The 19,923-nt window shown below is 43.2% G+C and overlaps 1 protein-coding gene across 7 annotated transcripts in view; it reads left to right on the forward strand.

Moving 5' to 3' along the window:
• Positions 1–19,923, forward strand: part of DENND1A (DENN domain containing 1A) — a 536,105-nt gene that overhangs the window by 351,852 nt on the left and 164,330 nt on the right. For all 7 annotated transcript variants that reach the window (XM_021674025.2, XM_021674026.2, XM_021674028.2 and 4 more), the window contains one exon: positions 14,683–14,808. In XM_021674025.2, coding sequence (XP_021529700.2) covers positions 14,683–14,808 — 126 coding nt within the window. The remainder of the gene's footprint in view (positions 1–14,682; positions 14,809–19,923) is intronic.

The raw sequence follows: 19,923 nt of genomic DNA on the forward strand, positions 1-19,923 counted from the left end.
AAAAGCACACATCATAAATAAAAAAGTGATAAACTGGACCTCATAAAACGTAAAAACTTACCCCCAAAAGCATCATTTAAAAAATGAAGAGGCAAGCCACAGACAAAAATGAGATAAAATATTCTCAATACTTATACCTAAAAAAGGACTTTTATCCAAAAAATATTTTAAAATTCCAAAACTGAGTAACAAGAGGATAGTTCAATTAAAATGGTTAAAATGTTTGAAGGAACACATCACAAAAAGATATTGAAATAGCCAATATCCACATAAAAAGATACTCAGCATCATTAGTCATGAGGGTACAAATTAGTGTCACAACAAGGTTCTTCTGCATACCCACTGGTATGGCTAAAATAAAAAGACTGAATTTCTTATAAATGTATATCTTAAACATATGTTTACTATATGGCCAAGCAATCCCACCCTTGGGCATTTGCCTAAGAAAATGAGAACTCATGTGTGTGTATGTTTTTAGCAACCCAAACTAGAAACAATACAAATGTCCCTCAACTGGTTAATATATAAACAGTCAGTGGTACACCCATAAAATAGAAGGCTTCTCAACAATCAATAAGAAGAAACTATCTACTGATCCATTCCACAAAATGGATGAATCTCAAATACATTATGATAAGGGGCAGAATCCATTTATTAGACATTCTGGAACAGGTAGAACTATAGAGCTGGAAACAGCTGAGTGGTTGCCAGGACTAAAAGTGGCACAAGGGAAATTTGGGAGTTGATGGACCGTCTGTATCTTGATTGTGGTGATAGATTTGTGACTATATGCATCTTTCAAAATTCATAAAATTATTCACTAAAATGGTGAATCTTAATGTATGTAAATCATACCTCAATAAACCTGACTTTAAAATTATTTAAACACGGGCAACACTAAGTATCATCAAAGATGTGGAAGCACTTATGTGGCACTCTCATCACTGCTAATGGGAGTATAATATGGTACAACCACTTTGGAAAACAGTTTGGCAATATCCTGTGAAGTTAAACTTAATGCCTACAATACAACCTAACAATCCCATACTGCCTCTTCATCTAAGAGAAATGAAACTATATCCAAACAGGCTTGTACATGAATGTTTGTGGCAGCTCTGTTCATAGAGAACAATAACTGAAAGAATGTTTAAGTGATAGATGGATTAACCCAATGTATTAGATCCCTTTTTAAAAATTATTTACTCATTATTCCATAATAACAAATATTTGATACACCAAACAACATGAATGAATCTTAATTCACACTGAGCAAAAGAAGCTAGACACACAGCACTATAGGACTTAATTTATGTAAAATAGAAGCGAGAAAGCTATAGTGGGTGAAAGCAGATTAGTGTTTGCCTTGGGCTGGGATGGAGGAGGCAGGGCCTGACTGCCAAGGGGCACCAACCAACCTTTTGTGGTGAAGGAACTGTTCTGTCTCTTGATTGTGGAGATGGTTACACACATGTAGACATTGGTCAAAACTCACTGGACTGTACTTTTAAATGTATGCATTCTATTATATATCAGTTATGACTTAAAGTTAATTTTTAAAAGCAGCCTTGGAAATTAATTTTAAAGGTGGAGTTCCAATATTGAGTAGCTTTCAGAACAGCTCTGCTGATTTCAGATGATTTATGTACATGAGCAAAGGGTAACTTTGGAGGTGGGATGGCTCTGGCTTTGTGCTAGATGCCTAGACAATTTAGTCTCAAATTTATAATCTTGTCTGAGTTAGCTTTTTTTACCCTAAAAAAAAAGGTTGGCAAGGTCAATGCCTTATACCTTGCTACGTTCCATGAAAGTTGCTAATGTAGTGTTTTCACTGACAATATTGCATTGTTCCTGAGCTGTGGCTTTTGGAGGAAAACTATGGCAAGAATACTCCATCTTTTATATCTAAAGGCCTGTTTACAGACTTCATGTTTATCTGAAGCCCTGGCCTTCTCCATGTCATATTTCTTCAAAGGCCCAGAACCCTCAGACTCTCGAGAGGTTCTGCAGGGCTGGTAGGAACTGCTGTGCTATCTTTCCCTTGTGAGTCAACAATGCATTTGATGCAGAAGCAAGAGACTAGGCCTTTTTGTGGACTCGATCATTCTACCATGTTAATGCATTTGTGCTAGTATTTTCTGATAGAATATTTATTCATTCAGCAGTCATTTCCTGAGCACCTGCTATGTGCTAGGCTTTATATTGGGTATAATGAGTATGGAGGTGATTGAGACATGGCCTTTACTCACAGTGAGGTCCCAGGCTGGTTAGTAGAAGAGTGATTGCAGGCAGGACTGCCAGTCTTGCCCCCACTTCACCAGTCCTGGTCCATCTTCCAGGCTATACACAAAGGCATATTACAGAGCATGGAGACCACACCCCAACTGAAAACCCTTTAGTGGTGCCTCATTTTTCTCTTGGTGAAATTCAGGCTCCATAATATGGCCCTTTGTAATCCACTTTCTGCTCATCTCTCTTACCTCATCTCTTGCCACTGATCTTCTACCCATTGGTACTTTCTACTGGCAACTTTGCTTCCATACACAGGAGACTGGATGTTTCTAGTTCAGAGTGTCCCAAATGGGCAGATCTATAGCCAGTTCAGGTATGGAGATTATTTTTCATTCATTTAGCCTAGCCAAAGTTTTTTGGGTGTATGCTCAGTGTATTGAGCCATGGGGACATGGAGACATGTAAGAAACATCCTTTTTGGAAAGGAATGATAAGCACACTCGGGGCTGATAATTGAATGCATGGAGGCTGGAGGTGTGAACCAGGAATTAACAGTTTACTACGGCTAGAACATAGGGTGTATGGTTGAGAGGGACAAAAGATGAAACCCAAGTAGCAGACAGGAGGGACAAGATTGGGAATGGTCACGAAAACAAGTTTGGACTTCAAGTTTGGGGCAGTGGGGCATCTACTAAGATATTTAATCCAGGGAATTATGTGGTAAAATTCATGCTACCAGGAGTCCCAGACTGAGGGTCAAGTGTTGGATTCCACCTCTTGCTGCTTTTCTGGTGCCTAGAATCTGACCAAAGCTTTCCCTCACCCCACATCTACTGATATTGGACTTGGGGTAAGGGGATAGTGTGCTAGAGAGAATTCTCAGTATGACCTGTGACCTGTGTCCAGTCATTTATCCCACATGCTTTTAAGGAGTTGTTTGTCCATCACTGTTTTGTCTTGGGCCACTCGGCGATAGTGTCCACACCATGACTTGTAAATTTCATTCATTCAGGAAGGGAGCATCGTGATTCAGTGAGCCTTGCCCTGAGCATGTGTGTGTATGATTTGTCAACAATCGAGGATTTTATGGGAGTTTATGGGACTTCATTAAAGATGCTGGAGCAGGAGCACTGTGGGACATCAGAAGAGACCTCAGCAATAAACCGCAATTCCAAGCTTTGGAATGCAGTAAATGTTTAAGAGACTTCCTTCCTTTCATTACTGAATTTTACTTTACTTTTATACCAGTAAAGAGTTGTGTTTTATTGGTTGAAATTTCTTGATTCTGTTTTTCCCAGGTCTGTTTAAAAGCTACATTTTATCTTTGAGGATGTTTGGCTCGTGGTGGAGGAAGTGCTGCCAGCGAATTCAATTAACTGGCAGAGCTCACAGATATTGTACACGAATTTCTTTTTTTTCTTCTTTTTCACAACTGCTACATAAACACAGCTGGGTTTAATATTTGTCGTAACAAAGATTTAACTTGAATCATTTTACTCCGGGTAATTAATGCCTGGAATCTTGGCTACTTTTTCGTTCGTTTGTAATCCTCTGCATTTCTTTACTCTAGCTATCTAGATAATGAAGTGTGCTGCTCTAGGTCTTTGCCCTGCCTTAAAACTGCTTAATATTTGGCCGTTCCCACTAGAGAGCAGATGCTTTTCTTTGCAAGAATTGAATTTCTGTCAGCTCTTTTATGCATCATGTGTTTGGAACTGTGAGTGGATCAAGTTGTTCATCACAGCGGGGACACTGTGAAACACATCTATTATACACACTTCCCACCCCCCTTCCTGTTTTATTTTTTTTTTCTCTCCTGAGGAGGTGGAGATGCCCGGATCCCCTTGGGAGATAGCTCACTCTGTGTGGATGTATCCATGTGATCCACCATGAATCCAGCCTGGCCACATCCCTAAGCAGGGAAATCTATATCCATTCAGCCCAGGATTGTGGCTGAGACAAACCCCACTTTTATCTTTGTAAACACCAAGCTCTTCATTAACTCCCAAATACACACCAATTTTGGGTCACTAAATAAATCCACTAGGCTCAGCATAATGAGTGACATTTCAGTAATTGATGCCCTAGAAAATGTTAATTGTGAACCCATGATTCTTTTCGATGCTAAAATAAAGGCTTGGGTAGTTTTTGGCTTTGGAGTTGAGCTAGTGCAAAAGAATAGTCACCATCGATTAGGCTCCTACTGTGTGCCAGGCACTGTGCTAGGGTCTTTGAAAATCTTGACATTTAATCTACATAACAATCCTGCAAAAAAAGGAGAGGAAAGTACTTTATCCACTTTTGATAGATGAAGAAAAGGGGCTAAGTAACTTGCCTAGAGGCATCCAGATAATAGCCAGGAGCAGAGTCAGAATTTGAACTCAGGTCTCTCTGAGCTCAGAGTAAATCAATATACTGTGGAGTGTGGTCCCCTCTCTCCTAGAATTCACTAGACGTACATTCATTGATTGATCAACCAAGACATTGATTTATTACGCATGTTTATGACATGCTGCCATTGCTCCATCTGAGTTGTCTCATTCCCAGTCAAGTCTGAAGTTTATTTGGCATTTGTGAACACCTTTGTATTTATCTAAATCTGAACTCCTGGTGATGATTGGAATAGATTTAGTTTTGCTTTTCTTTCGAAGCTCAGTGCAACTACAGCCCAACTCCCCTGAGCAACCTACTGTTTTCTTGTAGTTTTTTGAATTTCATTTTCTAGCTCTGATGGTTAAAATTTCTAAACCTATGTGGTTTAGTTTGTTAACAAGACTTTGGAAAGCAGGCATCTTGATGATGTTCCTGCTGTGATGTGCTCATCTTTTGGGCCTCAGATAGTGGCTCTGAGGGCAGAAGTGCATTTTGGTTCCTTTTTAATAGATGTCATTCAATTTGCCAGAGTCATTGTGGGACATTCACATGTGTGCCTGAGATACTGCTGATCTGTAGAATTAATTATAGTTAAATGCAAAGGTGGCTTTTGCTCATGAAGAAAGTCGTTAGTCTCTCTATAAACATTTTTAATTGTGATTAACTTTAGTCTTCCTCCATATACTTTTCATTAGAAAAGGCATTAGTGTTCTGGTTCATTAGAAATAGAGCAATCCTTTTATTTTTAGTTTGCAGTTCATTTTGTGGTTGAAAGATATTGGTCTTTTTTTTTAAAATTGGTGGATGTCGTGTTGTAAAAAACATGTAAGTTTCCTTTTACAAGTGCGTATCAGTTTTTTCAAAGGTAACTTACACTTTAATTTTGTGTGTTGTGTTTGCAAGAGAATGCTTCTTGGTTTATTCATGTTGACAACTGAAAAGCCTTAGACCTAATTAAAAGAATTTCCATGAGCACCTTTACTGAACCATTTCATTACGCGGCACTGCACAGATTGCATTGTGAAACATGGTGATAGTTTAAATCTGACCTTTAAACCTGAACTGCCAGAAGTATGGGGAGAAAACCCTTCTTTGAAAAGACTCCCCAGATAGATATATGTGTGTGTATGTGTATGCATACATGCATGCACATATTTGGTTAGAAGCGATCTTTTTATTGAATGACCACCTAATAATATAAATCCACATTTACTTTGAGCTCAGATCTTGTGGTCTCCTGTAGCTTGGGTAGGATTTTCTAGCTACGTTAATTTTGTGTGTGTGTGTATGTGTGTGTGTGTGTGTGTGTGTGTGTGTGCAAAAGCTAAATTGTTGTATAAGGAAAACAAAGATAATTTCACTTACTCTAGGCCAAAAAAAAAAAAAAGTATTTGGAGGAAGTTAAGATTTACAAATAGAAAAACGTAAAAGTCTTAGCTACTGTGTGTTTCAGTTTCAAATGGTGAGATACTCAAATTAAACTCATGGGGAGGGGCTGGAGTGCACATGTGTGGGCAAGACTCCTCCTGAGCTTTATTTGGCAGATAGTGGAAATGGGCCTTTTTTGGTTTTGTTTTAAAATCGCACTTTTTTCCTCCAAGGATGTCATTCTAAGGATTCGATAGCTTATTCATGGGATGCTCAGCAGAGCCACTATAGCACATAACGAAGTAGCCATTCACATAAAGAAAATGGATCCTTTTGTCCGACAAAAGCTGCCGAGAATTCTAACTCTGACCACTAACTTTCTGACATATACACAGCTCACAAGTTGTCAGGAGAGAGGGAGGCAGCAGAGACCTGGGCTGGTAGGGTCATAGCCAGCTCCAGCTTAGAGCTCCACATAAATAGCACAGCCCTCACTTCTCCATGGAGAACCAGGATCTTTGAGGCGAAAATGGGTTGCAGAAGAAACAAAGCCAACTGAGGTCAGGGTACAACCATGTTCTCAAGAAAGAAACAGAAAAGCAAGGGATGAGAGGAAACAATAATGGAGATATATTAAATCAGGGAAAAAATAAACCAGTATCATGGACATATCTAATTTGCTGGTCTAAGAAACCCTGGCAACAGTGAGAATCAGTGGACTGGCACAGACTCTAGAGTAAGAAAGACTTGGACTTGATTTTGACTTCTGCCTTTGCCTTACTGTCAGTGTGATGTGGAGCTGGGTCTCAGTTTCCTCATCTGTGTAGTGGGGATAGCTGTGCCTATGTAGACCATTTATTCTGAAATTTTAATACAATGCTAGATATGAAAATACTTGTCATGGCATTTGGGAACTAGTAGGGTGCTTGATAAATACTAGTTTCTGTTTGTTTTTCCTGACAGATTTCTTGTTCTTACTGGGAAAGAGACAAGGGTGTTATTGCCTTTACATATTAGGACTTTTTGTTTTGAATTTGAGGCAAGAACTAAGGAAGGCATAGGTAGATACACGTATATAATGGAAATGACAGTTTGCCATTTCTCATTGCCAGTGTGAAAGTGGCAGAGGAAGCCAATGTTTATGTGCCCCTGAGGATGGGAAAACAACTAACCCCTCCTCCCCTCTCCAGACCCACACATTCCCTATGGGATTTTAGAACAAAGCCTTGATGCCTAGTTTGTTCAGGTAAGGAAGAATTAATCAACTTGCCTTAGTCCTTAAAGCGGGGAGGAAAATGTGACTCTATGGCCTGCCCCTCCACACCTGCTGCTGGGTGTTTAATTTGTAATTTAAAAAAAAAAAAAATCTTTCAACTCCATCTGTGATACCCAGCAGTTAATACAACTCCCATGAAAGATAAGCAGGACCCCTTGCACAGACTAACTTAAGCCAGACTTTCAGAACTATACCTCTGGTTGAGGTGCGCCAGCACTGAGGATGGACATGGACCTTCCTAGACTGGTCAGTCTAATAGAAGAGACAGACATTGGGCTGGGCATGGTGGCTCATGCCTGTAATCCCAGCACTTTGGGAGGCCTATGGGGGTGGATCCCTTGAGGTCACGAGTTTGAGACCAGCCTGGCCAACATGGTGAAACCCTGTTTCTACTAAAAAATACAAAAATTAACTGGGCATGGTGATGCATGCCTGTAATCCCAGCTGCTTGGGAGGCTGAGGCAGGAGAATTGCTTGAACCCAGGAAGCAGAGGTTGCAGTGAGCCAAGATGGCACCACTGCACTCCAGCTTGGGCAACGGAGTGAGACTCCATCTCAAAAAAAAAAAAGAGACAGACATTAATTGGATTCTTGCAGAATGCATCATTATGCATTGTTGTGTGTCCCTAAATTTAGGAAAGACACAGTGAGGGTGCATAATAGGGGAACCTTAGTGTAGTCTCTGCAGTTCAACTGGGGAAGTGATATTTGAGCTGAGACCAAAGGATGAGTAGTAGTCAACCTAGGGCCCTGTGTTGTCCAGTATGGAAGCCACTATTCACACATGGCTATTTAAATTGATTGAAATTAAATGGAATAAAAGTTTCAGTTTCTCAGTCACACTAGCCACATTTCAAGTGCTCAGTAGTAGCTAACATATTGGATGGCAATGGACAGAAGATAGATTATTTCCATCCTTGCAGAAAGTTCTGTTGGACAATGCAGAATTCTAGACAAGTAGGGCCGAGGCGGGGCGGCGGGGAGTGGGGGCAATGGTGGGTGAGAGCACCCCACACTGAAAATAACCTATGCAAAGGTCCTGGGGTAAGGGGGAAGCCAGTGGGACTGGAGCCCAGTGGGGTGGCTGAAGCCACAAAGGAGGACTCAAGAGCCTCTCATCTGAAAGAGACTGGCCAAATTAAACAGGGCCTTGCAGTCCAGGCTAGGGCTTTAGTCTTTTTCTTCAGAGCAGTGGAGACTAGCTGAGAAATCTTAAGGTGTCAGCATTCATGGAAAGAGATAGATAGGATTTTCTTAGAGGTGGACACTTAATAGTATGCCATCATTTACCCCTCCACTCCCAGTCCCCAGAAATTGCAACCAAGTGATAAAGGAAGAAAACTCTACTTGTTGAGGACTAATATGTATTAAAAGGGTCATTTTCATCCTTCTGGGGAGAAAGACATGTAAACTGCTGGAATATAAAGGGCTAAAGAATAGAATGATGGTTTATACAATGTGAGAACCCCTTTCGAAGTAGTAATAAGCTAACTTGTAGCCGATTTGTAGGAGCTAAACCAGAAGTCCTTGGGAGTCAGGCCCTCCCTCCTCTGCAGTGCTATTCCCAGCACATCTGCAGCATGGGACCTGCAAAGATTAGGAGTCAACAAAGGATTAGGCCATCGTGCCCTGAGAAAGAGCTGTTGAGCTATTTGTTCCGACAAAGTTGGAAGCTTCTATTTTTTAATAAAAAGATTTTGTTAGAGAATACTATAAAGAATATCCCAGGTTTAGGAATAGGTTTTGAGGCCTTTGAAATCAAGTAGAAGACAAAGGTACAAATTGAGCTTGAGCCAAGCCCATAACAGGCCTTCAGTATTGTGCTAAGGAATTCGGACTTTATCATATTCGCAGTAGGGGGCCACTAAACATTTTAGAGGGAATGACGTGATATAACCTCTTGTTTTAAGAAGGTAATTCAATGCAAAGGATGGATTAGACTAGGAAGAGAATAGAGGAAGAGACACCAGTTCAAAGATTATTACAATAGTACTGGTAAAAGATGAATCTAAACTAAAAAAAAAAAAAAGCTAGGCACTCTGCTACATCCATTCTTCATTTTAGACTCATTGTATTTTACTCCTCACAGTGTATACATGTTGTACATACTTCATTTTACAGCCAAAGAACTAAAGCTCAGAAAGGTTAAGAAAGTAGGGAAGCCAGTGTTTCAATCTTAGACCTAGGTTTCTCTGATTCAAACTCTATGCTCTACTGCCTGAGAAGTGCAGTGGAGACAGAGGAGTAAATGAAGCCCAGGGACCTGAGAGGTTGGGAACAGTGACCACTGGAAGGAGGAACAGGTACAGAGTCAGGTCAAGAAGGGGTCAGGGGCAATACTGTGTGTGCTACTGGATGTGGTAAGTTTGTGGTTGTATAAGATCGGTCTCCTTGTTCCCTTTAACTCATCCAGCATGCAGATGTTCATTTCTCCTACCATTGTGTTTGTGTCTTAGCAGTGACTTTCTGCAAAAGGGGAATGAATATCACTTTCTCCTCCCATCCTTTCCAACAGAGACCAGTTTCTTCTAATGAGCCATCACTAAAGAATGTGAACCTAGACTTTCCTCCAAGCAGAGAGGCTCAGCCACTGAAAATGCCTTTCACAATGTCAAACACTTGCTCATTCATTCTTTCATTCAGCAGAAAGTGCTGCATGAGTACACTGAGCCAAGAACTGTGCTGGCTGCTGGCCCTGCGGGGGACTCAGTCCATCAGGAAAGGAGGTAGAAACTGCAGCTCACCATGGAACCACCTGCTCAGTCCAAGGAGGCCCAGACTTAGTGGTCAGGGCATGCTTCACAGATGGGGGGGACATCTGGATTCCCTCTTTCCCTTAACCCAAGGCAATGGGTAATTTGACTATTAAAGAAAAATACCTCGTTTCAATTCTTTATTATAAAAGTAACATATGCTTTTTTATAAAGGATAATCAAAACAATCAAGTGTGTAAAATAGAAAGTGAAAGCATCCATGCATGGTTCAAGTTTGGTAATGTAGCATTTTAGATTTTTACTGCATGTATATTTATATATAGTTTTAAATGATTCATGCTGTACGTGTTACTCTGAAACTTGCATGTTTTTTCCCCACTCAACAGTATTTCATGGACATCTTTTTGTGTCAGTTGGTAGAGTACTGCCATGTCCTTTTTAGCAGCTACGTGATATTTCCTGGTGAGGATGTGGGATAGTGTATTTCAGAGGCCCCCATTGATGCAGACTTGGATGGTCTTTCAGAAGTTGAATAGATGTTCACAAGCAGGACAGAAAGGGGCAAGAGACAACCAGGACTGAGTTATTGAGATGGGAATGGGCTGGAGAGTAGCCTGTGCTTCTGGATATCCAAATTTAACATTAAGTGGATGAAAGCAAGGCTGATTGAGGACAGCACTCGTGGAAGTTTGGATGTTTTTTGAAGGCAATGATGGTGAAGAGCCGGGGGCGCTGAAGGGTTTTGATGGAGGATCAAAGTGATTAGATTTGGATTTTTCCAAGATTACTAGGACAGATATGGGTGGATGGCATTGAGGAGAAACTGAAAGCAGAGGAAGGCCCACCGAGGAAACCGCTCCAGTAGTCTGGGCCAGAGAGGGTGATGGAGTTGAATTTACAGGGCCAACATCATGGCACTGAGAGGAGAGGCTAGATTCAGGACCTATCTGGGTTGGTGGTGATGAAATGAGAATATTTGTGGGAAAGGAGGGAGAAGTAGAGAATCTGACGTCTGACACCTGACCCAGGAGACTGGCTGGATGATGCTGCAGTAACCAAGATGGCAACAGAGGGGAAAGGGCACTTTAGACAGGAGCTGGCGAGTTCAGTTTTATCTTCTCTTTGCTTTATCTTCCTCCTGTGACACCTGATTAGAGAAGGAAGCCATCCTCACCGGCACTTACAACACACCCAAATTACCCCTGATGAACCCCAATGTTAATGATTTGACCAGCATCCCTAGGGGTACTGAGGGCAAGTTCAGCTTTAGATATATGACTCTGTTATTTAATCCTTAAATTTTCTTCCCTCACTTTTATTTAAAGGACAAATGCTACCCCCCAGCGATGAGATGCACAGATACTTGCGGTTTCAAAGTTTGAAGTGCTGGCAGGTCAAGACAAAAGCTTCTCCATGTTGCAGGGTGAGAGGAGGTCTTCAGAAGTCCTGGCCCGAGTGGTCACAGGGGCATCAGGAGCCCAGGACCACTTGGCTAGTTTCAGACCAGCTGGGGCAGGCAGGAAGGAATACACTTGTATTTGCTCAGTTACAATCAGCGACTCCCTCTTTGTGTAAAATGGTAATGAGGCCATTAGGAGAGGCTCACCTGAAGTGCAGCGTTGTGAATCCAAGGTAATTAAACACCTCCCGAATGAAAGAGAAAGGCCAGGGAAGGTTAAGTGAGGAATAATCTGCGGCACAGGTGGCCCAAGGCCTTTGAGGAGCCAGAAGGAGAGCGACAGTGGCTTGCACCGTTTCAAAGGATGGAAATGTCACTGTAGTCCCCTGGAGGGGCAAGATTTTTATTATTATTTTGGGGGCAGGGGCAGAGAGTGGGTAGTATTTTTAGCATTTTAATAGAGGATGCTTCTTTTTCATACTTCTCTTTGGAGTTGAAAGTCCATGGCAGAGTCAGCCTGGGTGCTCAGTAGCCTTGCTCCTCAGGGGCTCTCACCACTGTGGGGCTGGGGCTCATGTGTCCCTGATGAGGAGAGGTTGTATAAACCGGTTATAGATACCCAGATGTTGAGATAGACTTCAAACTGCTTCCGAAGGAAGATTGTTTTCCATGGTGCCCTCTTAGAGTAGAGGTGGGGTAGCTACTTCCTCAGTGTATGTTCCCAGGGCTTTTTACTTTTAGAGATAGGGTCTTGCTCTGTTACCCAGGATGCAGTGCCATGGTGCAATCATAGCTCATTGCAACCTCAAACTACTGGGCTGAATCAATCCTCCCATATCAGCTTTCTAAGTAGCTGAGACTACAGACATGTGCCACCATGGCTGCCTAAATCTTATATTTTTTATACAGATGGGATCTCACTGTGTTGCCCAGGCTGGTCTTGAACTCCTGGCCTCAAGCGATCCTCCTGCCATGGCCTCCCAAAGTGCTGGGCATGTCCCCATGGCTTCTGACTTATCAGAGGAGGACATCAGTCCCATCTTTACACAGCTTACTGTCCAAACATGAGGCATGCTCTTTACCAACAGTGTAGGATTTTTTCCCTGTACTCAGTTCATATTTATTAATAGCTTCCTATGCACTGAGCACTGTGCTTGGTGACTTTGTGTATCCTTCCAGCTTGTTTTCATTGCATAATGTTTGGTAGAGGATTTTTGCTTTTCATATTGTCATTTCAAAATCTCTGTTGTCTCCACACAAAAGCTTATACATGAATCTTCATAGCAGCCAAGAGTAGAAACAGCCCAAATATCTATCCGCTGATGAACAGATCGATAAAATGTGGTCTGTCCATACAGTGGGATATTGTTTAGCCATAAAAAGTATGAAGTCCTGACGCATGCTACAACATGGATGAACCTTGTTCATAAAGCATTGTGCTAAAGGAAATAATCTGATGGCAAAAGACTACTTACTGTCAATTTCATTTGTATGAAATGCCCAGAGTAGACAAACCTGTAGAAACAGAAGGAAGGTGAGTGGTTGCTGGGGTCTGGTGTGGGGTAGAATTGGCAGGGAATGGGGAGTGACAGCTAATGAGTATGACGTTTCTTTTGGGGATGATAAAAATGTTCTGAAGTTAGCAGTAGTTAGTTGTACAATCTTGTGACTACTAAAAACCACCAAACTGTATACTTTAAATTAATGAATTTTATATGTAAAATCTCAATAAACTATCAAAAATTTTTCTTATCAGAAGCTTGGGAACAAGACACAATGTGCATGGATCATTTCTAAAGTATATCTAGTCCTTCCCAGATCAGATTTTTTTGCCCCAGACTTCTCAGCAAGTGGTTCTTAATATTTCTAGAGTCACAGGCACCTTTAAGCATCTGAGGAAAGCTGTGGATCCTGTGCCCAGAAAAATAATCTTTACTCACACTCATTCATACTAAAAATCTGCAAAGGATTCCTGGACCACCTAAATCTAATTTTCTATTTTATCCCAAGTTTTGTCTTTAAATAGTGTCATACCAGTAGCTGGTCCCTCACAGAATTAGCTTCCATGAAATGTACTCTTGATATGTTACCTGCATGCTTAAAACCAATCATTAGTTTTCTGTTTCTCTCTCAAGATGAAGGAAAAAAATCCCTTCAGGCCCCTGCCTTTCTCTCCGGCCTCATTTCAAGCCATATTCCCCTCATTTTCTCCACTGAAGCCAGGGTTCTTTCTGTTCCCTGAACTCCTCTTCACTGCAGGGCCTTTGCATACCACTCCCCATACTTAGCACACAGTGGATCCTGTGCCCAGAAAATAATCTTTACTCACACTCATTCATACTAAAATCTGCAAAGGATTCCTTGACCACCTAAATCTAATTTTCTATTTTATCCCAAGTTTTGTCTTTCCTAGCTGGTTCCTTTGTAGTACATGGACCTGTAGAATCTCACAACCTTCAGATTTCCCCCTTTGCTTTGGCTGCTAGACTTTTAAGTCAAATTCAAGCCCGTTTTTAGCCACCATATAAGACCTTATGGCTTACATTTATATACCAAATCTGTTACCTGCTTCTTTTCCCATTACCATCACCTCCTTGTCTTTGTTTTAACCTCTTGAGTATGTGTCTATTAATAGAAGCTGCCACACTTCCTTTAGAGTATGATGTGTGAGAAATGTAAATAAGCCTTTATTCTAATGTTTGTAAGAAGTTCTAAGAGGGATAGAATGGGAACGCACTGAGTTTGGGCTCAGACTGCAAGACTGACGGGAATGCGGCCATGTCTTGAGTTTGTTCCTAGGTATGTAGCCTAACCTCCCTGAGGCTGTTTCACCCTTGTAAGATGGAAGCATTAATCCCTTCCTCACCGGATTGTTAAAGTCACTAAATTGTAAAATGAATGCAAAAGTGCTTACCTGGCATGGAGTAAGTCATTAAAAATTGTTGTTGTTTTTATTAGACGTGTTCTAATAGGAACATTTGTTTAAATTTCAAAAACATGCCCTAATTTTGAACAGATTTTTTTTTTTTTGAGACTGAGTCTCGTTCCGTCACCCAGGCTGGAACACAGTGGTGCGGTCTCTCACTGCAACCTCCACCTTCCAGGTCCAAGCAATTCTCGTGCCTCAGCCTCCCAGGTAGCTGGGATTGCAGGCGCGCACCACTGCATGCAGCGTGAACATATTTTTGTCCTCCCGGTAACTGAGCTATCAAATGGATCCTGCCATTTGTAGGATTTTCCAGGGCTCCATATGTACTGGGCTTAGTCAGCTACCCCTCTTTGACCTTGTCCTCAACCGGTATTTTCTTTCTCTTCATCACCAGATCTCTTCACTGAAGAACAGGCTGAAGAAGGTCTCCACAACCACCGGGGATGGTGTGGCCAGAGCGTTCCTCAAGGCCCAGGCCGCTTTCTTCGGTAGCTACCGAAATGCTCTGAAAATCGAGCCGGTGAGTAGCCTCGGCGTGTCACAGAACCTGTGTTTGGTCAGGGCTGAGAAGCATACCTCAGGGGCCACAAGAAATGCCATGATTATTCTGCTTTTCGGGCTCACCTAGAAGAGGTGGTGTGTGTTGGTGGTGGGGGACGGTATGCTCCCATTGCCATACCTCTAAGCACAAGGAGGCTGTGCTATCATGTGTGAGACTCTCACTGCTCTGCCGGCTGTTAAGGCCTTGCCCCGTGCGCCACCCTGGACAGTAAGCCCCAACCGCCTGTCAGATACAGCGCCAGGCCCCTCACACTCACCTGCTGTCACTGGGGCTTCACAGTGCACCTGTGCAATAGCGATGGTCAGTTCCACTTTACAAATGAGGAGACCAAGACTCAGGGAAGAGAAACGACTTAGCACAGAAGAGCCAGATGGTCCCAGAACCCCTGCTTTCCCACTGGACCTCACCACCCCTATTCTTTCAAGGGGCCTCTCCTCCATGCTTGAGAAAGCATGGGGTTCACGCCTGTTGGCTTCTGCAAGTGGTCTTGTTGTAAGTGACCACAGTGAGGACTGGGAAGTGACACTGCCCACCTCTGACCCTTCCCCTTTCTGGGCCTTGTCGACTCATTCATGTCCCCTGCCTGTCTCATGAGTTGACTCATGATTGCAAGGATGTGAAGACACCAGTCTTCTCTGAAACCGAGGACAGTAGCAGTCCTCTTAGCTTCCGAGAGAAGTTCTTCTTTGCCGTTCCTCTCCTCAGCCTGCTCTTGGCCTTCTGGCTAAGGAGAATGCAGGAACTGGTCTAGGGACCTGGGTCACCCTGTAAAGGGGAGTACGTTGGAGGGAAACCTTGCTGACAGGCCTGTTCTCCCAGGAGCACAGGGCTGCCTTCTACCTGAGCCGGTGAGTGACACTGTCACACCCAGCCTAGTCAGAGTCGGAGTCAGGTGTGAGGGACCAGCTCTGGCTGCACTGCCCACAGGCTGGGGCTGTTTGTTTCTATTTTTACTTCAACCCATAGCATTTAATTACATCAAATGACAAAAGATGAGGGGATGTCAGGCGATTCATGGTCTGTAGAAATTCTGAGTGTGAGCAGGGGTCACACTTCCTCATAGGCTGCAATTACACATTGGTAAGTGTCTTTACTGTTCTAACTCCGTCACGTATTCAAGCAAAACACAAAGAGTAACAGCAAGCACCTTGTTTCCTGTCACCCAGGGCCTGCTCTGTGTGAAGTGGCCAGGGCAGTGGGTGCTCAGGAAACAGCGTGCTACCCCACACCTTCCTCCTTTTTATCCATCTGTCACTTAGGCCTTACTCTCTAGGCTGCCTGAGCTTTGGACAGTGTCATCGTCACTATGTGGTCACATAGCAGAAGGGGTGCACACTCTCTTTTTGCTTCCTGAGAAGTATTTCCCTTAGGTTTCTCGAAAGCCCTTCAGCTTAAAGCCAGTTCTTGTTAGTGTCCTGCTAGTTTCAAAGTGACATGGCTCTGATTACCTGTCGTGATCTTGGGTCCAGCCAAACCAATCAGGTTCAAAGCAGTGATAGCTGGCACAATTCGAGGAAAATACTGTTGTCTTCCCCTCTTTAAAATGGGAGTGAATAGGACAACTGGCCCAATCCTTTGCTTGCGTTGCTGGGGACAGACAGACTTGAAGTATTTTCACTATTGCAGTGATTTCACTGTTGGCATGTGTGTGCATCTGGAATCAAAGGCAGTTGAAGCTTGGGACGGATTGCTGGCTGTAGGATCTGAGCACAGGTTCCTCCATGGGAGGAGTTTCTCATTGTACTTGCACATGGCTCTGGAAGGCACTGGGTTTAAGGACAGAAGCTCTGGAGTTTAAAGCCTGGCTCTGCATTTCTTAGCTGTCTCGAAGTTAAGCAAGCCACTTAATCCATTTAAACTGTAGTTTCTTCACCTGTGAAATAAGAATAAGCCTGCCTATCCCTCCTAAGGATCAGTTGAGCCATAACATTCATAAGGAAGGTGAAACTTGAACTGGATGTGATGAGTAAGGTTTAGAAAAAGAAAGAAAGAAACATCCCTTCCTAGAGTGGGAGGTAGAGGTAACTGAGGAAGCAAAGTGCTGGAGGCAGGGCCCCTCCTGGCCAGTGAGCAGGCCATTTTGTCTGGAGCGATTGGGTGGGGAGATGGGGCTGCAGGAGAGGATAGAGCCAAATTTGGCAGAGAGCGAACTTTACCCTGTGAGGAGTGTAAGTTTTTTAGCAGAAATGTGACATGACTGAAGTTACCTTTGAGCAGTAGTACAGTGATGGACTGAAAGGAGAGCTGGAGGCAGAGAAACCAGTTAGAGGAGTGTTGTGAGAACTCAGAAGAGAGCCCTGGGTGGCTCCACCAGGAACAGAGACCATGAAGGAAGAAGTAACAAGACTCAGCAATGGATCAAATATGGAGATGAACAGCAAGAAGTGCCAAAATGTCTCCCAAGATTTGGAGCCTAGGAGAGGGTGGAGATGCTCCTAGTAGCAAAAGCGAATGCTTAATGCCAAGGTCTTCACAGTAGCAGCATTCCTAATAGTAAAACACTGGAGTATACTAAATATCCATATTAGGTAACTGGTGAAATAAATCAAAGTCCATCTTACAATAGGATATTACATAGCCATTAAAACTGTCACCTCTGAGATAACATGATGGGTTTAGATGGAGACATGGCACTTGTCCTTGAATGTAAGCTGCCGCTCAGTCATTAGAAGATGTACTATTAGTTTATGTACCATTAAGAAAGGGTAAAGAGTGGTGCCAATTATAGTTGAAGGATGCTACCAATTATAAGACACATCCAGATTTCAGAAATGTTATAATGGGAAGTAATTTTCATCGTAGAATCAATGAAATATGGCAGACCTGTCAGGCTTTCAATCTCATTCATCTGCACCGCAATGGCTTTCTTCTATAAGCTGGAGAAGGAAACAGAAGGCCTGGAATTTTCCAACCAAACTTCAAGCCAAGGTCATCACCATGTCACCTAGATGGTTTTTAAACTTTCAGTTTAATTTTGGCAAATTCTCCTCTTCTAAAGTATGAGATAACAACATTCCCCATGTAAGATTGCTTCGGGCAGCCAGGCATGGTGGAACATTCAAGACCAGCTTGGGCAACACAGGGAGACCTCATCTCTACAAAAAATAAGTCAGCTGGGTGTGGTATCACATGCCTGTGGTCCCAGCTACTTGGGAGGCTGAGACAGGAGGATCGCTTCAGCCCAGAAGTTTGAGGCTACAGTAAGCCAGGATTGTGCCACTGCACTCCAGCCTGAGCAACAAAGTGAAACCCTGTCTCTTAAAAAAAAAAAAAATGTTTAGGGGATTATTTTAAAATAATGGCTCCAAAGTAAATGTGAACCCAAGAAATAGGAGGAGGCATTGGCTGCATGTGGGGTTGGTGGGAGGGTGGTGCCTTGAGTGAGCCTGCCAGGGTACAGGCAACACAGTGCTGAGGCCCTCCCCATGGTCACTTGTCTTTTAGTTGTTTCTCTGGTTATAAAAATAGCAGCACCTGCTCGTTGCAGGCCGGGCGTGGTGGCTCATACCTATAATCTCAGCACTTTGGGAGGCCGAGGTTGGCTGATCATGAAGTCAGAAGATTGAGACCATCCTGGACAACATGGTGAAACCCTGTCTCTACTAAAAATACAAAAATTAGCTGGGGATGGTTGCCCACACCTGTAATCCCAGTTGCTCAGGAGGCTGAGGCAGGAGAATCGCTTGAACCCGGGAGGCAGAGGTTGCAGTGAGCCGAGATCACGCCACTGCGCTCCAGCCTGATGACAGAGCAAGACTCAGTCTCAAAAAAAAACCTGCTCTTTGTTAAAAAAAAAAATGTTTAAAGTAACAGGACTAGAAATGAGAAAAAACCGCCCATAATCCTGTCATCGGGAGGTAAGATACAGCGGTGGCAGGTTTCCATCCAGCTTCTCGAATTTTTTTGTTTCTTTTGTTTTTCCATTTTTGGGTTTTAGTTTTTTAAGTTTCTGTAGGCTGATGAGATATGCCTGAGAAAGCAATCCCTTATCCCAATTATTAATAATTTTTTTTTGCCTTTTAGTTTGTGTAAGAATTTTTAATACCACGTAGAAACTCTTCTTAGACATGATTGACAGTGGCTGAGCAGAGCCTATCAGGTGACCCTTGTGGTTCTCAACCCTGGCCGGGGATCAGAATCACGGGGCGGGGTTGGGGGGAAACTATTGAAAAGGCTAATGTCCAGGCCCCCTCAGAGATTTCTCTCCAGTTCCTATGATCTGAAGTCAGAGCCACCATGTTTTCCTAGTGCTGGTCTTTAAAAAAAATTGTTTTACTATTTTATTATTATTATTATTTTTAAGACAGGATCTCTCTCTGTTGCCTAGGCTGGAGTGGGACAATCATGGCTCATGGCAGCCTCAGCCTCCTAGGCTGAAGTGATCCTCCCACATCAGCCTCCCAGGTAGCTGGGACTACAGGTGCATGCCACTGAACTCAGCTAATTTATTAATTTTTGTGAAGACAGGGTCTTGCTATGTTGCCCAGCTGGTTTCCAACTCCTGGACTCAAGCGATCCTCCAGCCTCAGACTCCCAAAGTGCTGGGATTACAGGCATGAGACGCCATGCCCAACATGCTGGTCTTTTTGATTGTCAGTAATGTTTCATGATTTTAAACCTCACTGTGCTAAAACATCTTTATATAAATCTTCATGCTTGGTCTGAATTATTTTCTTAGGCAGATTCCTTGACATAGATTTACTGGGTCAACGGATGTGAGTCCATTTAAGGCCTTTGGCATATAAGGTGAGAGAAGGCTGGCGACCAGACACAGGGGGATGTCTGCAGGGAAGACCCCTGAGGCAGGTAGCAGCTCAGAGCCTGAGAACAGTAGGGGGCTGAGGGCGGAGTGAGCCTGCAGGGTAGAAAGCCAGGTATGTGGGACCCATGCGGGGCAGCCCAGCTGCAGCGTTCCCAGCCCCTCTGGCTCGCTGTGCTCACTGCTTCCTAGTGTTTCCTCAGCAGCGCTCACCACGCAGGGTGCTGGGGTCCTGCCCACACAGGTGGGGGAGGTAGAGGTGGGGTCATGGCTGTCAGGTTACTGCAGAGTCACAGTGTTGCGTTTTGTTGGAA

This window comes from Aotus nancymaae, unplaced genomic scaffold, assembly GCF_030222135.1.
Source record: "Aotus nancymaae isolate 86718 unplaced genomic scaffold, 86718_ANA_hifiasm-v0.15.2.pri h1tg000003l, whole genome shotgun sequence".
Lineage (NCBI taxonomy): Eukaryota > Metazoa > Chordata > Mammalia > Primates > Aotidae > Aotus > Aotus nancymaae.